The following is a 23,628-nucleotide window of genomic DNA, read 5'->3' as shown; positions in this document are numbered from 1 at the left end:
AGCTCTCCTCCCTAAGTGGCCAATTGCTGTCAATCACTGAGCCGACACAAGCAATTTTAGATCCTAATCACGCTAATTGAAGTAATGAAATGGAGGGCCAGGTGGACCAGGGCAAAACCAAACACAGCTGATGATGGAAGGCCGGCTGCTACTTGAGAGTTGTGACGTCGTGGTATAGAGGCTGCGTGGGGCGGCTTGGAGCGTTAGGGGTTAAACACTTAAAAGAATATCTAAATATATTTCATAAGAGCCACTGGAGTGAAGGGCGCCGAGGTTTATTGTATGTCATACAAACATGACTCACATACAGACACAAAAACAGTCCAGAAACAGAAAACACTCAAAGACGTAATCACTCCACCAAGGCTGCACAATCTTTTCAGTGGGTTATTTTGATGGGAGAAAATATTCATCTAAATGTAGATGTGAAACTGCGACATCATGCTGATTGTCCATTGACAGTTGTGATTTGTAGAGGATACCTAATTGTTGTTGCTGAAATTAGGACTTTTGAGAGGGACGAAAAGAAGAAAACGTTTCGAGTGAGTCATGCTCATGTCGGCTGTTAAGGCCATTTATGTTGCTCCTGCAGCATGTCGGCCAAGTTGGGTAACAAATGGACTCAAGAGTTTATTGTCATATTACATGTACATCCTTGAGAGAAGGCAGCACAGGGCTTTATTTTTCAGTGCTTTCTAACTGATACTGTACATATTGTATTTTTGGATCTGTTTGTTTGTGTGTTGCTCACATAGAATGTATATAAAAGATGCATGTGACCACTGTGACGCCACCAATTGGTTAGACTACTGTTCTGACATCAGTTGAAAGTACAGTTGATACTTTGGCCGTGTTCTTGGGGGTTTTTTTGTGTTTGTTTTTTCATGACAAGTGAGGGATGGAATTTATTCGAGAACCAAATACAACATTGACATTTTAATCACAAGGTAGCCACATCCTACAGAATGCTCTGCTTCTATTTTACTTTAAATGGTACCATAATTTATAATGATGTACTATATAATGAGTTGGGCACTGACCTGTAAAACAACCATAAAACCTATTGTAACAGTTCACAAACAAGCTTTAAAGATTCTAAATTAAAAAAAAAAAACAATATTGTGTCATCATTGTTATATTCTTAAGAAATATGATTGATTAAACCTGGACAAAATACACTGATTCTGTTTTTGTTTACAAAATTTTTCATGGCCAAGCTCCGCCTCCGCTACAAGAATCGTTAAAAAAAAATTCCAGCAGATCAACCAGAGCAGGCTCTAGAGGTAATTGCATAGTACCCTAGTCTATTTTCTCTTTTCGTGCATCTCAAACCAGGAATACTATACCAAGTGCATTTCGTGAACTACCGCATCTCACCTCATTTACTAAACATCTCAAAGCATGGCGATTGGAAAATCAGACCTGTGATCATAACACTGTGTAAATTTGTTTGCCCATTGATGGGGCTTATTCTTGAGGACTCTGCGTAATTTCTTTTAAATGTGTAGACGTGGGCTTTGTGCAATACAATCATGTGTAATAGTGTTAAAGGATCATGAGCGATAGTGATAAAGGGACATGTACAGGGTAATTATATGTACTGAAGACAGAGATATGTGCAATAATGATTAAGAGAAGCGTGCAATGTTATCATGTGCAATACTGACAATGGGAAATGTGCAATGCAATTATGTGTAGTGTCAGAGGGATATAGTAGTGGAATCTTGTGCTATAGTGACAGAGGGGTAAGTGTAGTATAGCAATATGCAATAATGATGGAGAGATATGTGCAATATAATCATGTGTAAATGTTAATTAATTATTGCTTGGTAGCTTGCCGTGGTCTTCCAGCTTTTGTCGGTTTGTGTGCACTGTGTGTTATTGCTTGTTGCTTGTTTTTCTTTTTTGTATGTCTTTGGTCAGGTATGATATTATGTTATTTGTATTTTTTTTTTCATTTTTAACCTGCTAATAGGACTTAAGATGGAATGTGGGTATAATCTCTCGTATTTATGTATAAATGTTCCTTAATACGAACTGTCCCATTTTTAAAAAAAAAAAACAAAAAAAACATTCATACATAAAATGGACATTACTCTGTATTGAAGAGGATTTGAAACTACTGAGGCTATAAACTTATTAAGAGCATTATTACTGAGGTAATAAATCAAGTGCCGAGTAGGATCCTTTTCTCACAGACTTCTTTACAGTCTGGCTTGTTTTTGCAATGAGAAGAGTCGCTCCCCTATTGACCTTTTCAAAGAATGCACTTCACTTTTCACACATGTGGACTCTGTGTGTCTGTTATATACAGTCTTTGTTCTGTTCCACCCCTTCTGTTCTTAAGATTTGGTTAATTTTAGGCCCAATAGCTGCTTGGTTAGGCTTAGAAAAGGTTAGAGCTCAGACTGCTTCCACCTTTCCTCCTGACAGGCAACTCGCCGTTCACACTGCAGCTTGATGTTGATGAGACGAAAACAGATGTTGTCACATTTCATGTCAAAACAGTCTCAGCAATTTGGCAGCCAGCTACAGGAAAATGTTATAATTTGTTAGAAAACACCTTGATTGCCGTTTCTGGGCTCATTTAGATAGCTTGTGTACAAAATCAAATTAAGATTTAATTAGCCGAAGGAGAAGGGAAGAAGGTTTACAAAAACTTAAAATGAAAAACAATCTGCTAAATTGGAAACGTTTAAGGCTTATTTAGGTCTTGTCAATATGTGAGAGATCATAGGTTCTGAGAAAAATTACAGGTGTTAGACATGGCCACATTCTGATACATAAGCAGACAAATCATCATTTAAAGAGAGTCAGAGTTATGATAAACATTTCTTTAAAAATATCAAAATCAATGCAGCTGAACCACAGATACTTTCTATTCCACATATTTTTCTTCCTGTAGTTACATTATTCACAATATGACTTGACTGATTCAGGTGTTTTGTGCAATTTAGTCTTGAGTAGAGATAAGGAGTGGGCTATGATAAGTTCACCTCTCAAGTTTTTTCATTTTCAAACTTGTCTTTAGAACCAACTTCACTGACTGATATGACATCACTTGGACCAATTTTTCAGACTCTTCACAGCTCTGTCTGAAGCCTCAAAAGACTTTATATGACAGACTGAAAAGCTCCCCACTAACCACGGTATGTTTACAGAGATTTGTCACAATCAATTCACTTAAAGAAACACGAAATTTTGCCAACAGGAAATCTGTTGAGTGCCAAGATTTAACAGGAAACAAAAAATGCACCTCTCTGACAGGCATAAAAGTGCACAAATACAAAGCCACAGACAGAAAAATGCACACAGCTCCACTCATGTTGTGAGTTCCGATGAAGTGTCACCTTTCTTTGTAATCTGTCTGTATTTTCTCTTTGTTTTCTTATTATCTTTCTATTCGCCTGTTGTCCAGTCAGAAGACAATCAACCCCAGAGGGACAAACCAGTCTGCGTGTAATCCATAAACAACCGATCGTAATGCAATCAGGTCTGGAACTCCATCTTATCTTCACACCTCTCCACCACTTCCTCCACCTCACGTCCCTCCTCTCCCTCCTCCACCACTGATCTCATGTCACGGCTCTGAAATGAGAATGTCGCCTTCGATGCGGGTGCAGATCGGGAACGAGAGGTGAGAATGAGATATTTTTCTCATTCACAGACATCTTGTATCTTCATTTTGGAAAAATCTACTATTGGCTTTGTGTAATTTTTGTCCAATTGCGATATGTTCCTGGCTGCGTTTCTGTAGGCCGGCCTGATAATCACACAGTGGAGCTGGTCTGAATAAGTCTGTTGATGCGACTGCATTGTAGCAAGCAACAGGGGCACAAATATTGAACCAAAATAAATTCAAACAGAGGGCTGGCCATCTGTTGGCTTGCACAGCAAAATATACTCAAGATCCACATAATGAAATGTTTTAAAGCAGAAAGGAAATGTTTGTCTGTCTCATTAGAGTGTGAGTGGGCTGCCTAAAAACACGCTCTTTACCGAGCTTACTCACTACAAATGATCCATTGCTGATGTAAGTTGCTTTAAGCAATTACACAAACCAAGTTAACATTATATAGATCATTAGTCCAGCTGTACTCACATATACACAGGCTTATCTTCTCCAGCCATCAAAGGAAGCTGGAAAAAATAATATTATATGTCATGTTTATTGTACTTACTCTGATTGTTCTTCTTGCTTCTCCTTTGTGTCGGATGACAGATGCGGATGAAGTGTATCTGTATGAAGCCTTACCCAACCTGAGGATTATATAATGGAAGGTGATTATCCAGCTAAATATGTCTGGATTAGAGATGTAAGTGGCCGCCTCAGTCTTCAAGAACGAACAGGACAATGATGTTGTCTTACTACAGTCATTTTACGTAATTAGATCAGTATTATGTTTTATTTCAATCTACTATGGTTAGAATGACTTTAGATTGGAAACACAAAATCTTTAAACCTCTCCGACCCTGATCGACTGATCTATTAGTGCATCCTTACAAATATATGTTTCACAGTTGCTATAGGCAGTGTCACACCTGTACAGAGGGACCAAGCATTTACTTCTGTGTTCAAGATGCAAAATTCTGCTATAATTTGAATGAGAACACATTTAACAGATAAGAAATGTAGCTCTTTTCTGCATCTTATATGAGTCATAAACAGCCTAGATCAACAAAAATTCTAAATGAGAAACATTTATACTTGTCTGGCCAGACTGTGAACACAAAAGCAGACAGCAGAAGATATAGTGTCTTACCCCAAACTAAAAGGATACTAGTGACAGCAACTGTTCACACTTTCTCAGTCTGATCTGCATTTTTACTTTATTTTGTATCACGAAAAACATAAATCTCATTGAATAAAGATTTCCCTTAAGTTTTGCATTCCCACCATAAATCCTGATGCTTTACTTCTGACAAATTACAGAGTGAAATCAAACTGAAACCGGATCACCCAGAGGTAAGAGATCTTCACTCAACATTACACTCATGTTTGTTGTCTAATGATGCAAATAATGAAAAATTGCAGCCTTGGAACAGAGTCGCAGCGCAATACGGTTGCTTGTATGGCTACATATGGGGTATTATTAGCAATTCTGATAGTAATAACAAGACTGCTGTTTTTTCAATATGACTGCGTTACATTTGTGTTTTTTTTCTTTATTTGATTTCCTTTAACATATTTACATAAGCCCTGGACCAAGTTAAACATTAGCAACAAGAAAAGCACTCAGAGAGTGCAGTACTCCCCCAAGGCTACTCAGTCGTATCATTTCCAACAGCTGAAAACTTGAAAAAAATGTGTGACAGAAATCATGGCACTATAGAATGTGCCCATTTAATATAGATGTACCCACAAACAAAATGACCTTGCGTTGAGCACAGGCGTGTGTTATACATGTGTACATTATGTACGGATGCAGACTTGCGTGATCTAAATATGTAGCAGGTGGCAGGACTTGATTCGACTCAGAAACACCCCCACAATTTAATTAATTGTTCCTTGTATGATTTCCGATGGATAAGTCCCGATAAGTCCGCAGCGGTGGATTTGTAGTAGGATCACAATCATGTGATCGCCAGCAGGCAGCTGTTCACTTGTGGTCATAGTTACAGTGACGCCTTGCTGCTATCTCACAATGATACAGAGCTCTTTAACAAATCTGTGGATCCAGACTATAAGCTGCATCACTGCCAAAATCTAATCACTTGGTCCTTGTGTCATTTCTGACCTTCCCTGAAATTTTCATCCAAATCCGTTGGTCCATTTTTCAGTAATGTTGCTAACAGACAAACAGACAGACAGACAAACGTACGCCAATCTTCACATAACTCTGGCGCATCTGTGATTTAAACACTCCCAGCGTATGCGACCTCAAAAGAAAAGAGAGCCATTATTCTATATTGTACTGTAAAGTGTTGCTAAGGAAAAAACATCATCCATTTCATTCAATTACACACCAACATTGGCCACCACAATTGCTGTTCGTGCTAAAAATAAATGAGATTGCAGCAAAATGAGTTCTAAGTGGTGAAGGGGCAGGTTTTATCCCCCATGAGGTCCACTTTTCATTTGTTGGAGGAAGAAGGTGTTATTTCTTCTTTCAAACGTTACTAAGGTCATGTTTGCAAACTGGTTCTGAAACTTTTTTTTAACCTGGTAAACGGGTAACAGCTAACAGACAAACAGACTAACCAACCCCAATCGTCACATAACTCTGCCAAAATGAAATGCATGGCCAGAGTTTTTAGAACTTTTAAACAGATGTCTAAAAGGTTGGAAAGCCAATTAAACAGAAAGTATGCGCGAGTTCAAATTATGTCAAGCATGAATACCACTACTGCTGCACTGGAGTGGTGCAGTTTTCATGAGAGTTATATTTACTGTTTGCTCACAAATGGCTTACCTTTAACCATCCATCCATTATCTATACACCGCCTAATATTCATTAGGGTCACACAGGGGCTGGAGTCTATCCCAGATGACTTACGATGAAGGCAGGGGACACCCTGGACAGGTCGCCAGTCTATCATAGGGCTACACATAGAGGCAAACAATCACCTATGGACAGTCTAGAATCACAAATCAACCTCAGCGTGTTTTTGGACTGTGGGAGGAAGCCGGAGTACCCGGAGAAAACCTACACATGCACAGGGAGAACATGCAAACTCCATCCAGAAAGATCCCAGGAAGGCCGGGTCACGAACCGAGGATCTTCTAGCTTACAAAGTGCTAAAATAATTTTTAAAAAGTGATCCTTCAAATGCTTCTCACTTAAAAACACTGATGAAAGATTATGTCAGCTTACAAAAGCTTCAGGAATCTAACCAGGAAAGGTCTCTCTGCTTTATACGCTGCTGGTAAGTCAATCTCTAGATTTTCTGTATTGCTGAAGGAACGCCATCGGGGACACAGATAACACACAGATACGGAGACAGCCATAAAACTATATGTGACTTCTGTGAGCAGACAAAACAGAGAGAACATGAAATAGTCTGAGGGAGCACAACTCAACCTTTGCATATTAAGTTGTTTTACCGGGTTATCTCATGAAGCCACTGCAGACGTCATGCAGAATTGGGTGGAAGAATAAATAAAACAATGTGTTTTGCAATGTTGCAGTGGTTGCCCTTTAGATATTCAAGTATTAGAGGCAGCAGATAAGGGTTATAAATTGTACATGTGGCAGAAAGAGTGAAAAGGGCTTATTTAAGCTACTGACGGGAAAATAGAAGGGAAATTCATGGTTTTAGAGGTTAATTAACTGACAGCTGAAAAAAATGTAGATATCCATTTAAGCCTGAAGTAAGAAGTCCAGATAGTGACACACTGGATGTTAAATGCTGCCAGCATAATGACAGTGGATTCACTGTTTGAAGTTTGAGCTAGCTTTGTAAAGCTGCCTCTCTATGGCAGCTGTGTGTGTGTGTGTGTGTGTGTGTGTGTGTGTGTGTGTGTGTGTGTGTGTGTGTGTGTGTGTGTGTGTGTGTGTGTGTGTGTGTGTGTGTGTGTGTGTGTGTGTGTGTGTGTGTGTGTGTGTGTGTGTGTGTGTGTGTGTGTGTGTGTGTGTGTGTGTGTGTGTGTGTGTGTGTGTGTGTGCGCGTGCTGCATATATGTAGCAGGAGAGACAGTATTTTCCTCTTTGTGCTGTCCATCCTTCTATTTCTCAACTGACCGAGTTCACTGATTGGCTCCTGTTTGTTAGTGAAGTTGGTCAAAGGATTTAGAGGGATTTCAGGTCCCTCGAGCCATTTCCTTTAGACTACCAACGTATCACATACGTACTCACTATTCTTGTCAAAAGGACACCTTAAATTTAACCCAACAATGAGATCAGAATTGGCTGCACTTCAGAGAGATGTGTAACTGTCCAAACAAACTCTGCTCTTCCTCTCCTTGGCATTTTGTTTTAGTCTGCACCTGAACTTTGTCTCACTTCACTGGACAAACCTGCTGCCTGATCCATGACTCACACAAATGTCACACCACATGAAAATCTGTAAAAATGCAAAACAGATCATCTTTTCGGTGAAACATATGTTGTAATTTTAAAAAACCACAACAACTTTATATAAATGGAGCCACTTTGTTGTGCTCATAAGAAAACAAAAACTGCAAGTAAAGCATAATCTTATTTTAATGCTTTCTCTCAGTTTTCTCTGCACTTTGTCTTCCTCTCTCTCGCTTTCCCCTCTTCCTTGCCCATCGAGGCAGTGCTGCAGTGGGGAATGGTTAAGAGAACTATTCCCCTGTGCGATCAGACCCTCGCCACACTCAAATATGCTTAGTGAGTCCAAGCAAAGCCCTTATTTAGCGCTTTGCCTTTTTTGAAGAAGTGGAAACTTACTCCACCCCTTACCTTCACGGAAAAAGACAAGTGAGTGCAATAATGTGCATTTCATGCACCACTTAGCTCCCAATGGAGTGTGGACCTTTGAATTGTTGACTTAAGTAGAAATCAACTTTCGTAGTGGGCTTGATTTGGATTGGATGAAGGACATGGTGCATGCAGTCAATGCTGATGGAGTCCTACAAGGAAAAGTTCTATTTTTAAACTCTTTCTTTTAGAAAAAACACTCATGCAGTATTGATTTCTTTTGAAGAAATGTTTTGAGAGAAACCGGAAACTTTCAAGAAAGCGTTTAATTTCATATTAATAAAACAAACCTGCCATGAGTCACTCCTTAAGTCAGCTGATATCTTCAATTTTAAATCAGAACCACAATCTCTCCTAACCTGGTTTGAGTTACCCAAATGTAATCACAAAGAGACAAACCTTGCATTAGATCATGAGCTGATTTTGTTAAAAGTATATAAAATACACTACTGTACAAAGGTTTGGGGTCACTTAGGAATGTCTTTATTTTTGAAAGAAAAGGTTTTTTTTTCAATGAAGACAACATTAATTAATCAGAAATACAGTCTAGACATTGTTAATGTGGTAAATGACTATTCTAGCTGGAAACGGCTGATTTTGTAGAATATCTACATAGGGTTACAGAGGAACATTTCCAGCAACCATCACTCCTGTGTTCTAATGCTACATTGTGTTAGCTAATGGTGTTGAAAGACTGACTGATGATTAGAAAACCCTTGTGCAATTATGTTAGTAGTATATGAATAAAAGTGTGAGTTTTCATGGAAAATATGAAATTGTCTGGGTGACCCCAAACTTTTGAACCGTAGTGTTTATTGTCATGGAATTTTCTTCAGATGCGTTCTGTAGGAAATTTTTGCCACTGATCAGATATTTGCATCAAGGTTTCCTCAGAATGTTAATAAGTCTCTATTATGGGCTTCATTCAAGGCTTTGGTACTGTTGCAAATTACTACTTATAAGGAAACAAGTGTTTTTTTCCCCTGGATTTAGAATTTAGTTACACTGTTGGTAATAACATGGTGGGATGAATTGGTGACTTGTGCAGGATGTTACGCCTCTCGCCCAATGTCTGCTGTGATGGGCTACAGCAGGTGTCGCCAATACATGAATGTGGTTAATAACATTTGGGCTCCATGACTAAAAGGTAGCATTGTTAGCCTTATTCTGATTAATTAAAAATGTGTGCACCAGAAAACATGCTTGTTGGTATGAAAAGTAAAAGCAAGACACGGAAGAGGAGGCTATTGGAGGGGTCTCGTGGTTAATGATGTGTTCACTTATTGGTGACTGATAATGTCATATCAGGAACTAATTGCCGGCACCGTTGGCTCATTAGGCACAGCATGACGTTCTGCCACGGGGCACGGACTGCACACCTCGCTAACATCCCTGCTCTCTCAACACGTCCCCATTTTGCTCCTTCATCTGCTGTTCATTTATGATCCTTTTATTGTTTGATAGAAGGGACTGTTTTCCTTCAAATCATGAAAGGGCTTGGAGTTCTGAAGGTGCTTGTTCATTTCACTTTGAGTTTTTTTTTTTGCTGTGGAACTTGTTCAGACATTCTATCTATCTATCTATCTCATTCTATATCTCATTTTAGTTTTCACGTTTGGATCATTCTCTCTCTTCTTCTGTCTATTTTCTGGCTTTTAACATTTGCATTTCTCTTTCATTTCATCTCCATCTCTTTGACTTATTCACTGCAGTCACCTTCACACTCCTGATCCGGAGCAGTTGGCTCATCTCTCCTTTCCCTCTCTATCCATTCACCCCTCCATTTCGCACATGCCCACTGCCCTGCCTCTGGGCCACACTTCCCTCCACCACTCCACATCAACCTCCTCCTCTTCCCCTTCACCCCAACTGTTTTATTTATGGGAATATGCTGATGAGGCAAACCCAGGTAAAGATAGATTTTATTTTTTCTTTGTAGTCAGCTGGTGAGAAACAGAAATTGAAATAGAGAAAGGAGTGGGAAAGCGCAAGAGCGCAATTAATCACAGAGCTGTCATTTGTCCTAAAAAGCAGCACTATTTATCAAAAGGAGCAGAGGAAAAATAAGAAGAGGGCAAACAAGGGAGAGAGAAAGAAAGAGAGTAGGGAGAGAGAGAGCAATACATATCCAGAATCTATGCAGGACCTAATTGGGTCAGTGGCAAATAATGTGGCCGTGTTAGTGCTGAGCTTTGCTTCGGAGGTGGAACAGCAGGCTGCTCTGGAATCAGCGTCAGCAGGAGAGTAATTCAATCTTATGAGAGATAAAACAAGAAATAAGGTAACCTCCCGACTCTATATGCTTCAGATCCGATCAGGTATCCAACCTGCGCAGGAACCTGTTAAATGAAAACAGAGGTTTGAACAACAAAGCTTAATGTCAGAGGGGCCCATTGTGCACATGAACCCAAAAAGAGCAAGAGGAGACGCATAAAATAAACAAAAAGATGAAATAACACATTTAACCTGAGGGAATATCATTCTGTCAGTCTGTCATCCCCTTTGACAGGGGTCATCCTTTCTTTTTGCACTGGTGGCTGGGCTTGTCAGAAAACATTAGAAAATGAAAAGTTTTTTCTGTGACATTGCGCGTGTACATGAATTAAAAAGAAACCCCACCTGTTCTCTCGGTGTGCTACCCTGCTTGTCAGAGTTAAGGACAAATCACAGATAGGGTTAATGGGATCTGTCTGAGTCAAAAACAAACCCTCTGAGAGAGAAATGGAGCCGAGGAAAGACTGGTAAAATGAGGGGAGGGTGAAGGAGGAAGGTGATGTAGTGGGTGATAGTAGAGCGGTGGGAGGCAGAGCTGAGAGTGAACAAAGGAAAAATAGAAAGTGCAGCTACTTGTGTGAGAGCAGAAGCCATGCAGGACTGAAGTTGGGGACGGGGCATGTGGTGAAAAGAATAATGCACCTTGACAGAGAAGCACTCTCTGCCAACACGAGCAGTGATGATTCCCTCCCCGAAGCAAAGCGTGAGCAGCACCTGTGACACCAACTGCCACCCCAGGGCAACATCAACAGCTAGCCACCTGTTAAAAAATGCACACGCCAACATCCCGCTGCCTATTAAATTCACACAGCTTCCTGTGATTGATGTCAATCTCAGAATCAACCACTGCCCTTTTAACGATTCTTGAGCTGCATTCAAATGTCACTCACACAATATGTCAAAACACTCAAGGCAGTTTTGCAGAATTCACATCCTGGCTGCTGCTAAATGAGACGCTGATGACGTAAGCTTCACCTACAGGTAGACTGTTGTTTTTTATTTTTTATTTATTTTTATGACCTTTGTAACTTTTGAAAGAAGAAATAACACCTTCTTCCTCCAACAAATGAAAAGTGGACCTCATGGGGGATAAAACCTGCCCCTTCACCACTTAGAACTCATTTTGCTGCAATCTCATTTATTTTTAGCACGAACAGCAATTGTGGTGGCCAATGTTGGTGTGTAATTGAATGAACTGGATGACGTTTTTTCCTTAGCAACACTTTACAGTACAATATAGAATAATGGCTCTCTTTTCTTTTGAGGTTTCATAAAGGACAAAGTAGTTCTGAGATAATCATAAAGCAGTGAGGAAGTTAATCACTGCTCTGTATGACGTGTCACTTTACTTGGAGTCATACAGAGAGATATAAACTTTCCATGTTTTACAAGAAACTGGCTCTTGCTAATCTTACCGGTCTCTCGTTCAGTGAAGAAGATGTAGTGATGGCAAACAACTACACTGTGGTAATTCACGTCAAAGGGTAATGCTATAAGATCAACATTCTGGATGTTTACTGGTAATTTGATTCATGACATTGAGCAGAATGGAGTCGCATACACCGGGAGTGTTTAAATCACAGATGCGCCAGAGTTATGTGAAGATTGGCGTACGTTTGTCTGTCTGTCTGTTTGTCTGTTAGCAACATTACTGAAAAATGGACCAACGGATTTGGATGAAAATTTCAGGGAAGGTCAGAAATGACACAATGACCAACTGATTAGATTTTGGCAGTGATGGGGCTTATAGTCTGGATTCATGTATTTGTTAAAGAGTATCATTGCGAGATAGCGGCACGTCGTCACTGTAACTATGACTACAAATGAACATTTTGTCAGCTGCCTGCTGGGGATCACATATTTGCGATCCTATTACAAATCCAGCGCTGCGAACTTATTGGAACTTATCCATCGGAAATCATACAACGACTGAGCAGCCTTGAGTGCTCCTCTTATTCACTACGCGCCTATTGCAACAACTGTAAGAAACACAAAGGAAATACTTTCACACTGATCAACCACAACATTAAAACCACTGACAGAAGAAGCTAATGACATCTATTATTGTCTTGTTAAAGGATAATAACACTGCAAAAATTGTTCGGGACTAGTTTGAGGACCATAACAAAGAGTTCAAGTTGTTGAGTTGGCCTCCATATTCTACTTACCCCGATCTGATCGTGCATCTGTGGGACATGCTGGAGAAACAAGTCTGATCCAGGGATTCTCCATCTTGCAAGTTACAGGACTTAAAGGGTCTGTTGCCGAGATCCTTATGCCTGATACCACAGAACACCTTTAGAGGTCTTATGCAGCAAAGACTTCAAACGGTAAGAGCTGTTTTAGTGGCACCGGCAGGATCTCTATAGGCTATTTTAATGTTGACTTAGTGTATATTATGAAGTCTGAAAACTGGATTTTAGTTTCAGCTTCACATACAGGCTCCTGCAGTACACAGTCAGCATGCATTTTGTAACAGAAGCAGAGAAGAAACTCAGGAATTCATGATATGAATGCACATACTTTCAAGGACAAGTGTAGGATATGGTGAGCAGTTCTTTTGATCTTTATCAGAAGATTTATGCAATTTCTTGTCCTGCGTTGTGCCAAATGTTGAAAAATTCAGTATGTGCCAGTGCTACAGTATGTAAATAGAGGTTTACTTAATCTCGGAGCTAATGGCTGGCTGAGAGGCTGGGGAGGCTCTGGTTGTACACTTAATGGAAAACCTGCTCTGCTTTGTGCTGCAGTAATGGGAGGAGATTATCTTCCCATGCAGAAGGACTGGATGAATGCTCCTCCACAAATTGCTTGTAGCCTCTCCTTCCTTCCCACCAATCTCTTCCTCACTCATTCCAGATGTTTATTATTGATGTTATGTTCATGTGATGTGGACACTTTAATCGTGCTCACATGAGGGCTGAGGGATGTGTGGCAGCTGAATGAATTTTACCCCCTGATCATAGGTTTTATTTTTCATTTCTTTTTATTTATTTATTTTTTTTACAGTTCTCCTTACTTGTTATTGAGGTGAGCTTCATGATTTTCTTGGAAACATGGTGGTATGACAAAAAGTTGTTTTGAATTCACCTGTCTCCGTTGATATTTGTCGTCACGCTCTGCGCTCACTTTGCCCTCACTTTTCTTCTTGTTTTCTTTGGATGCTGCTCGCTGTTCTTTACTTTTGTCATTTCATGGACAATGCCACTGTGTTAAATATCCATCTGACAGGCTACCTAATGTTTACCCCTGAGAAAGATCAATACCGCAGGGCCATCACCCAGACTTCATTCTTCAAGTACAATTGATTGTGTTTCTTCCTTAGAACTGGCCTGGACATGGTAAACTAGACAAATTCATGACACTGTGAATGCATTGATTGAGCCTGTGCTTGTCAAATGTTCTTATCACCTCAGTCACGACTTTGTCAATCTGCTGTTATAATGTCGTCACCTTTCACGTTCAGATAATACTAAGTACGTTTTGAATTTGAACAACATCCTCATGATTACTTTTCACTGAAGTGTAATATATGTATATACTGATCATCCAGAATATTTAAACCAGCTGCCTAATGTTGCATAAGTCCCCAAAACAGCTGATATCCATTGAGGCATTAACACCACTGGCGGTGTCCTGTGGTGTCTGACACTGGGACACTGGCAGCAAATCCTTTGGGTTTTGTAGGCTACAGTAGGGGACCCATGTGGATTGGGAATTTTCCAGAATATCCCACGGATGCTTGATCATACTGGGGAGTGGTGGGTTTAGGAAACAAGTCAACACAATGGGCTCTTGGTCATGTTTCTTGAGTAATTCCTGAGCTGTCATTTATCTATACACTAAAAAAAAGGATCAGGTTTTTGTACATATTCCTGACTCTTTAAATGGAAAACAAACAAAGTGGCTCAAACTGATTCACAAACACTGCCTGCCCAAAAAAACTGTTGCCATTTGGATTTAACTAAGTAAATAAGTAAGAGCCTTCCATTGGATAATTACTGCAGTGATGAATATGTTTCAGCTGCAACAACTTATTTAATCCTCACTGATGCTGTGAGGAGCTTCTCATTTCTTAAACAACCGTGTTGGAAGTACGGTGGCCGAGAGGTGCAAACCAAATTTACATAATGCAAAACACTTTTACAACCTCCAAGACAAATTTACAAGCGATAAAACACTTTTACAAGTCTAAAAACACTTTTACAAATCCAAAATCAAAATTTACATAATTCAAAACACTTTTACAACCTCCAAGACAAATTTACAAGCGACAAAACACTTATACAACCTCCAAGACAAATTTACAAGCGACAAAACACTTTTACAAGTCCGAAAACACTTTTACAAATCCAAATTTAACCGGAAAGGGAATGTCCCAACTCCGGGGTATAACCGGAAGTTACAAAGTTAGAAAGAATACAAAGACATTACCTCACTGTCCTCAGCAGTAGGTACATCCCAGGGAAGCAACCACTAGGGAGAATTGAGAAAATATTTTTGGGGAATTTTGTCTAACTAACCTTGCAGAAGTACATTAGAAACCTGTAATTGACTGTAAATCATCCGTGACCTAATTGTACTATAACAGCTCTCCTGCTAGAGTACAGTGTCTCTCCTGGGTACCCAGCCACATGGAGAGCGTCTGAGGGTTTTGGAGGTCGGTAGGTCAGCTGTGAGCGCTCTGTAGCTGTCTGGTAACTGCTGCTGTGGGTTTCATTTTCACTAAAGGGATGAGCAGCTCTGTAGAAACCAACACCATGAAAACACTGCGAGTATACCCTCATCTTTTTGTACATAAGATCAGAAGTCAGGCAGAGGTGTACTTCAGGAGCACTTCTGCATCAATTTCAAGTCACTTAAAGCATGTGGCCCATGTCTAAAATACCTATTTATAGACTGATGGTTTAAAATCGGTAGACTGAGCATTCATTTATCTCATTTCAATTCATTTAGCCCACATGGCCTTTTTGCAAATTAATTAATATAAAGCGTAATGGTCTGTTAACACAATATTGATGAGGTAATGCTGATAGTAATGAGATGCTCAAAGTAAAACTAAGTGTTTACAAATGGATGAGCACGTTCATCCACATATATTTACCCCCCTTCTCCCTCCAGCTGACTATTAATATAATTGGCCATGCTTGCTGCTCATCATCTTTTACAATTTAACAGCGGAGAGTTACATTCTACATAGATTGTTTGTCCTTTCCCTTGAATTACATTATAGGAAATATAGCATAAATATTACGAAATCTAGCATTTATATTTTTTCCTCTGATTGGTTCTGTTTAGTCACAAGAACTTAATTAAATGAAGGGAAACTTTGTCATTGTGTTAGTTAGAATGAAAAGTATACAGTGGTCTCTGGTGTAAAAGTATTTTGTCAACCCATCCACTGACCCCAGCCTCCTCCACTATGTAGACTACTGCGGCTGTGTAATTACATTACCTTGCTTCATTACTCTGGACATGATTTCTGTGTCCACGAGAAGGTGGCGTTACAATGAAAAGTAACTTTGGACCGAACAAACAACTCATGGAATTATTGTTTTATAGCAGTTTTTTCTGCTATGTGGTACAATTAATGGAACTTTTCTGCAATACCTGAATACCTGAGGGAGCATGTGTGTAACTGACTCTCACTGAGGCGCAGTTCTTTCTTTATTCAATGTTTGCAGTTTTCTACCCCAACTATCCTCTACTTTTAACATTTTTACTCTGACAACGGCAGAGTTATGTGACGATCGGCGTACGTTTGTCCATCTGTTTGTCCATCTGTCTGTCTGTTAGTAACATTATTCAAGAATGGAGCAATGGATTTGGATGAAATTGTCAGGGAAGTTCAGGAATGACACGAGGACCAAGTGATTAGATTTTGGCAGTGATGTGGCTTATAGTCTGGATCCACAGATTTGTTAAAGATTTCTGTGTCATTGCGAGATAGTGGCATAGCGTCACTGTAACTATGACAACAAGTGAACAGCTGCCTGCTGACGATCACGATTGCGATCCAACTACAAGTCGAGGGCTGCGGACTTATCAGGACTTATCTGTCAGAAATGAAGGAGTCCCATCAATTCCCACCACCTGCAATATATTTAGGTCACGTAATTTGGTATCCGTACATAACATACACATGCATAACACACGCCTGTGCTCAGCACAAGGTCATTTTGTTTGTGGGTACATCTATATTAAATGGCCACATTCTACGGTGCTGTGATTTCTGCCACAAACTTTTTCAAGATTTCAGGCATCGGAAATGATAAATGATTGAGCAGCCTTGGCAGAGTACTGTGCGCTCTCTGAGTGTTTTCCTTGTTTCCCTTTAGATTTCCTCTCCAGTCTTTGCTTTAACTCATAAGAACTCATCTTTGTATATGAAAGTTACATATTTGTAAATTGGCAAAATTAGTTCCTTAAAGTCCAAATCCATGTTTTTAAGATGGTTATTGATAGACTACAACTTCAAGATGGAAATGCTCAGCCATGACTGCTTATTTTACTCATGATATGTCTTACAGCATATATAAAAAACACAATATGGACATGTGAAAATGATAAAAACTTGATTTCCACTGGAGGCGGTGTCAAAAATTCCAAATTTGGCTCCGTTTCCTTCAGAAAATTCATTTAATTTACTCAATTAACTTTCCTTAAAACAGGCATTTCTTTTTTTGATTAGATTAAAACTAAGTATCTTCAATTTAGATTGAAGATAATCTGCTGAGGAGGACAAAACATGGCTGTCCAACATTGTTATGGCACTATCTTGGGAAATCTTATAGTTCTATATGGTTGCCGAGAAGTAATTCATAAACTAAGGAATTTACACTGTTCTCCTACATTGTGATTTATTTTTGAAGCCATTAGATGACAGACATATCTAAATCAGTGTTAAACCTTTAAAAAGCTCTTCTAAAATTAAAATAGAAAAAAAGCAGAAGCCTAAAAAGATGTTCAGTGAACTGTCAACACGAATCACAGATAAAACTAAATTCTATTAAACTGTGAGGGGTTATAAATGATTCTCATAAAAACAGAAGAAAAAGTCATGATGCATCACCGTGATAAAGCAAAGCAAAACATATTTTTATGTCTGAAGCTCCCCAACAGAACAGTAAGGTTTACCAGTCCGTGTGTTTTTCTCCCAAATGTCCACATCAAGCTTCCTCTCCATCTCCTTCACCCACTGCTCCTGTCCCCCCAGTGATTCACATCAGCGACATCCCACATAAATCCACTGCTATTGAAGCATTGTTACCTTGGATTCATTTCATTACTGTGGCAGGTGGCAGCCGCTACTACGACAGAAGTTGGACACATGCAGACAAATGCAGCTGCACACACGCTCAAACACACACACACACACACACACACACACACACACACACACACACACACACACATATGCTTGTCTGATACTGGCCGTAGTAACAGCCAACACAAAGTAATCTGCCAGTGCGATTTAATGGCTGGCAGTGTATTTTGTTCAGCTCAGTCAACATGTTGAATTTAATTTCCTCTCTCTGTCCTTCAGCTGCTGATTTTTTGGTTTCCTTTTTTTTAAATCCCAGAGCAATATTTTCTACTGTGTGTGTGTGTGTGTGTGCGTTCAGTGTTTTCACATCCATTTTTCCTGCCAGTGTGCTGCATATATCTGCCTCTCCATGCGTTTGTCTTTGGTGTCTGGTGTTGCTCTCTGCATTTGTCTGTCTCTCTGTACAATATTGCTTTATGTACTCTTCTGTCCCTCTGTCTTGCTCAGCTTGTCTGTCTGTCTCTCTCTCGCTCTCTTTGCACCCCCTCCCCACCCACCAGCCACCCATTTTCCCGGGTTTCCTTAAATCTCCCCACTGCTGAGAAAGTGAGTGAAAACAACTGATGGGGATTTTAACCAGATACGTCACAACTGAAGGGGAAGGGAAGGAGGGAGGGACGGAGGAGAGGAGGAGAGCGATGAACAGAGACAGAGGCAGAGAAGGAGAGAGAGAGAGCGAGTACAGAGGGATATATTGACTCAAAGCTGGTCTGCATGCTCCACAGTGTGTGAGAAACAGAGGACGTGAGTGCAGGCAAGATGGAGCGCTGGCACAGATGAAGACTGTCCCTGGGTACGTTTTTTTTGTGGACGGCTATATTTGTGCATGTGGATGTCTGCAAGTGTCTGCGCACATGTGCTTGCATGTGCGCATCTTAGTATGTAGACGAGCGGGTGAGTTTGTGAGCAACATGCTGCAAGTGATCATTTTGTACATGGGTACGCAAGCGGTGAAATTTGGGTGTTGTTACGTAAGAGTGGTGAGGAATGAGTGGAGGTACTGATGATGGAAACAGGCAGTTTGGGGTCTTCATCTGTGTTGAGGGTCTTAGCACATGTATGTGTGTGTGTGTGTGTGTGTGTGTGTGTGTGTGTGTGTGTGTGTGTGAGGAAGTGTTGCTGCACTGTAACTTAGTATGGCCAGGAGGATGGGATGTGCTCTTGGAAATGCAAGTTTTCAACTGAGGTAAGTCTCCTGTGTTGATATGAATGTGTTAAAAGATCACTTCAGTAGATATATATATATACATGCGTGAAAATGTTTTATTCTGACAGCAAAACTGATGGAAACAAAGTAAAGCATCAAATCTTGGTAGTATTTTCAGTTAAGTTGCAGATTTTTGCATGGCTTCCAAATACAGCTGAGGCATTTTCAATTTAAAGACTTAATCTAAATTTAAAGACAAAATCTAAAAGCTATCCAACATTAGGTTCCTGTAAAGGCAGATCATGCACCATCCGTCTGCTATGAAAGAGAACTTGGAGTTATCCAGAGCTGAATGACTAAATCAGTTATTTCATGTGCAAATTTATGGAAGCATAATCAGTGGCAGTTATCATAATTAATTAATTTTGTGTAATTCTTCAAGCAAAAGTAACAATAATTACCCTTTTCCAGCCTTTCATGTGTGAAAATTTTCTGCTTTTCTCTGCTTACTATTAATGTAAATTGAAATTCTTTGGCCAGATGAAACAAGCATTTTGAAGATGCCAGTTTGAGTCGTGGCAACTTCACTATTTTCTCACTCTTTCAATTATTAATGACCTAATCTATAATGAAAATTTCTTCAGATCTGAAGTCAACACTTTGATATGTGAGTTTTCAGCCAAGCACTTTTCAAATAACGGAACATAATTAAGAGAATGCCTGATGATTTATGTTTACATAAGACATATCAGTCAAATACAAGACAAAAAAAAAAGAAATTGTTTTTCTGGGGAAAAGCAGAGTCTTAAAGCCAGGGCAGCAAGCTGATAAACACAAACATTAGAGAACAAATGTCTCCAGTAACCAGCACTGACGTGATGGAGATATAAAAAATACAGTGGGATGACAAGTGACAGGATCCTTAAATGACCTGCAGTTGTAACGCTGTGGTGATTTAGTTTGGGTCTCGTGCAGCTGCTTGTTCATGAAGTGGAACTCTATTTGTATTTTTCTACTGTTTGCATATATTAGGTAAAGACCAAACCTAGTTATTTTTTATCTTTTACCATTTTAAGCTGGGACAGCACCAGGAGACAAAGAGAACATTGCCACATTCCAGTTTGAAGTTTGTTTCTGTGACCAATAAAATCAAAGCAGCTCTTGAAATATTAAAGACACAGCAACTCTGTGGGAGAACACGAGAGAAAACGTCTTCAGTCTTTCCTTAATCACTGTGAGAAAAATAGGAAATGATAGCATTTGGCTTAACGACGATGGAGTTCGGTACCAGTTATTATGCTTCATTTGGTGACAAATAAGGCAAAGATTGAGAAAGACTTCAAATAGCATTATGTAAATATTGCACAGGAGACTTGCAGATGAGAGAGAAAGGAATGAAAGAGAGAGATAAGAGAAGGATTAGAGTGAAGTGCAGATACACAAGTGACATCACTTGTTCATAGTTTACAGCAGTGCATTTGAATATTCATTCAGAGCACAGGCTCGGTGGTGCTGACACAATGTGTGAGTCACACTTGAAGTGGCAAAGGTTCTGGCAAATTCTATTTTAGCTTTTGAGATATTTTCAATTCCACGATGTTTCAGATGTGTTGTGATTTTCAGCATATTGCTTCTTTCAGTGTGTCGCCAATGTTATCTTACCTGGAATAGAATGGACCCCTGCTACTGTGTAAACTCACAGAAAGTAGACAGTTACAAACCCACAGGAGGCTGAGCTGTTGTTTATATGATCCCAGCTGTTATTCTCTTCATTTTTTTTCCACCTCATTCATTCCTTTACTCTCTCATTGGCTCACCCCTTCATAATCATCATCACTCCACAGTCCCGTTTCACCGTCCACATGAGTGTCTCCAAGCCCCCACCGCCTCCCTCCACCTCCCACCTGGCCATCCCCCCTTCCTCCTCCTCCTCCTCCACCCCTTCCTCATCCGCCTCCTCCCCCTCGGCGACGCCCCACTCCACCGGTCCGCCCCCACCCTCACCGGTCAAGATCTCTATGCAGGAGCACTTTGCCATTAACGTGTGCCCAGGGCCCATCCTCCCCATCCCACAGATCTCAGACTTCTTCCCACGTTTCCACGACTACCCCTGCACGCCGCCACCTCCCAGGGAGAAGAAGATCCTGAAAGAGGAGACTTTCAACGGGGAGACGGGCGGAGGATACAAGGATGGGGAGAGGAGAGGGGAAAATGACGGAGACAGGGAGGAGGTCGTCGACTCTGATGATGATGACAGTGAGTTGGAAGGGAGAACAAAGTTTCATGGTGGGAAAGTTGTGTGGCCACTAATGTGAAAATTACTGAGCATGACAGCATAAAAACAACGCCGCCAACTCTGAAACTTTGGAGAGAAGCATTGCTTTGCTCAGTTTCTGCATTTTTTTTCTCTCAACAGCACAACATATGCTCACAGAGTAATTGTGGAGTCAGAGCGTTTTTCCAAAAGTATTTGTCACTCCCACTTTATGTGACACAGCGGCGCTGATGATTTATTACACAACGCCGCAATAGTGGGACTCTAGTTTCTGCTCATTCCAAAACAGTAATCAAACACGACAGATCAATTCATATGAGGCGGCGTCATGTTTTTAAGAGACCATCTGCTATAAATATGACTCAGAGCTTTTGAGAAAGAGTGTGTATTTCACTCAATGTGTCTGTCAGTAATTGGCGTGGTTTGTGTTGCTTTTTAAAGCCTACCTGGGAACGCTGGAGTTCAGCCTGCTCTTTGATCAAGAGAACAACTGTCTTCATTGTACTATTCACAAGGCAAAGGTACACACGGTTTTAATATCTTCTTTGTATAAACTGACTGTCTGCGTGTGTGGTTGCATAATTCACCTTGAAGGCCAACAAAGAACAATTCTTAAGTTTGCACAAGACATCTCAACGCCTTTGTAGAGAAACACGTTCGCCTCACGTCCTCCTCAACTCAAAATCACGGAACTACAAAATGACATTTGGTTGCTTTCGTAGACACATTTGTCATGGCCATTGTACAAGGACAGCAGCCTTGCATTACATATTGTGCACTGTCACATGATGTTAATTATGTAAATCTCACAGAACAGTTCCCTTGAGGACAACACATCGGAGTAGAGGAGAGTAGAAAACACTGGCATAGAAAGAAACACCCAGAGGTGCTATTGAGATGTAACTACAGTAGAAGAGGTCCGTCATGCTCGCTGTCTTTTCTGACCCCGTCAACTGTGTGAGACGTTTTAGAATATAGTGACATCACCTTTGACACTACAGTAAGTGTGTGTGTGTGTGTGTGTGTGTGTGTGTGTGTGTGTGTGTGTGTGTGTGTCTGTGTCTGTGTCTGTGTCTGTGTGTGTCCACAGGGACTGAAAGCCATGGACTCCAATGGACTGGCCGATCCATACGTCAAGCTTCATCTCCTCCCCGGGGCTAGCAAGGTCACTGCTCCAGCCTTACCTCCATGGCAATTAATGTAACATGCTGCCACACTGGGCTGTCCCAGACGCTGACACTCGCTCACTAAAGTTGTAAATCATTCAGTGACTCGCGGTAAGAGAAGAAAATTTATTCAACAGACTGAACAAAAGGGGACACATTATTTATGGGAGGAAGCAAACAGAAAAATTCAATTATTTACTTTTTGTAAATAAGAATCTCTCCTGTTGACTCTTAATTATCAGACACCATGAAAGGTCAAAAAGCGCAAGAAACGTGTAACATGGCGGAGGGCTAATTCACTGTGACGTTTCAAGCCGTTGAGCGGGAAGCATTTCAGTTGGTTACCGCTTAATGTGGCTCGTCTGGTGCTCCGCTTTATCAAGCACAAACATGTTCTGGTCCGCTGCGCCGCTCTTGTCTTGTTTTCAGCTCAAGCAGCAGGAAAGATAAGGCTTGCTGCCACAGCAACCCCCAGCTGCTACAGAATGCAACCTGTTGTCAGCCATTTTGGCTCAAGGTTGGCACGAAATGAGGTAACAACAAGTGCAGGGGAAGACACCCGGTCGAGATAGGTTGGCCAAGGCCAAACGTCTGAGGTCTGAGGTGCTAACAATAACAACGTCTGGGGGATTTAAAAAAAAAAAGATATCCTCCACCTGTATTCTATTTGTCTTCTCTCCCGTTGACATCACTCTCCTTTCCCCACTTTCAGCCCTTATCGCCGTCTCTATCTCGCCATCCGCCTGTGACCCTCTTTGACCTTGAAATACCAACAGTGTGCAGAGAGGGAAGGGAGACAACTGAGAGGGAGGAAAGGAGGGGGGGGTGAGCAGAGCAAAAGGGAGGGTGAGGGAGACAGATGAGGGGAGGACAGCAGCAGGTGGTTGTCATGGAAACAGGGAGGATTGTTACACGGCTCACGTCAACAGGCAAGTGTTGATGGTGGGGGGGCGGTATAGGTGGTGGTGTTGGGTTGGGAGGTGGTGGTGGAGGAAAGCATCGATGAGTAGGTAAGCACCCATGAAGCACTGTTTGCTAAATACCCACCAGACGGG

The 23,628-nt window shown here is 40.7% G+C and overlaps 2 protein-coding genes across 4 annotated transcripts in view; one reads left to right on the top strand and one right to left on the bottom strand.

Moving 5' to 3' along the window:
- Nucleotides 1-4,228, bottom strand: part of cabp4 (calcium binding protein 4) — a 30,021-nt gene extending 25,793 nt beyond the window's left edge. Inside the window, exon 1 of the mRNA XM_035957296.2 lies at nucleotides 4,182-4,228. The gene's annotated coding sequence lies outside the window, so the exon portion shown is untranslated. The remainder of the gene's footprint in view (nucleotides 1-4,181) is intronic.
- Nucleotides 4,229-18,606: 14,378 nt separating this feature from the next.
- Nucleotides 18,607-23,628, top strand: part of doc2d (double C2-like domains, delta) — a 39,964-nt gene continuing 34,942 nt past the window's right edge. The window contains exons 1-5 of one of the 3 annotated variants that reach the window (XM_055009622.1): nucleotides 18,607-18,778; nucleotides 19,100-19,171; nucleotides 20,977-21,388; nucleotides 21,849-21,928; nucleotides 22,498-22,572. In XM_055009622.1, the coding sequence (XP_054865597.1) occupies nucleotides 19,139-19,171; nucleotides 20,977-21,388; nucleotides 21,849-21,928; nucleotides 22,498-22,572 (600 nt within the window). In that variant the 5' untranslated portion in view covers nucleotides 18,607-18,778; nucleotides 19,100-19,138. The remainder of the gene's footprint in view (nucleotides 18,779-19,099; nucleotides 19,172-20,976; nucleotides 21,389-21,848; nucleotides 21,929-22,497; nucleotides 22,573-23,628) is intronic. The other 2 variants (XM_035957299.2, XM_023290350.3) reach the window with 2 other exon arrangements.

The sequence above is a fragment of the Amphiprion ocellaris genome, chromosome 4, assembly GCF_022539595.1.
Source record: "Amphiprion ocellaris isolate individual 3 ecotype Okinawa chromosome 4, ASM2253959v1, whole genome shotgun sequence".
Taxonomy (NCBI): domain Eukaryota; kingdom Metazoa; phylum Chordata; class Actinopteri; family Pomacentridae; genus Amphiprion; species Amphiprion ocellaris.
This window is presented reverse-complemented; position numbering and strand designations above follow the sequence as displayed.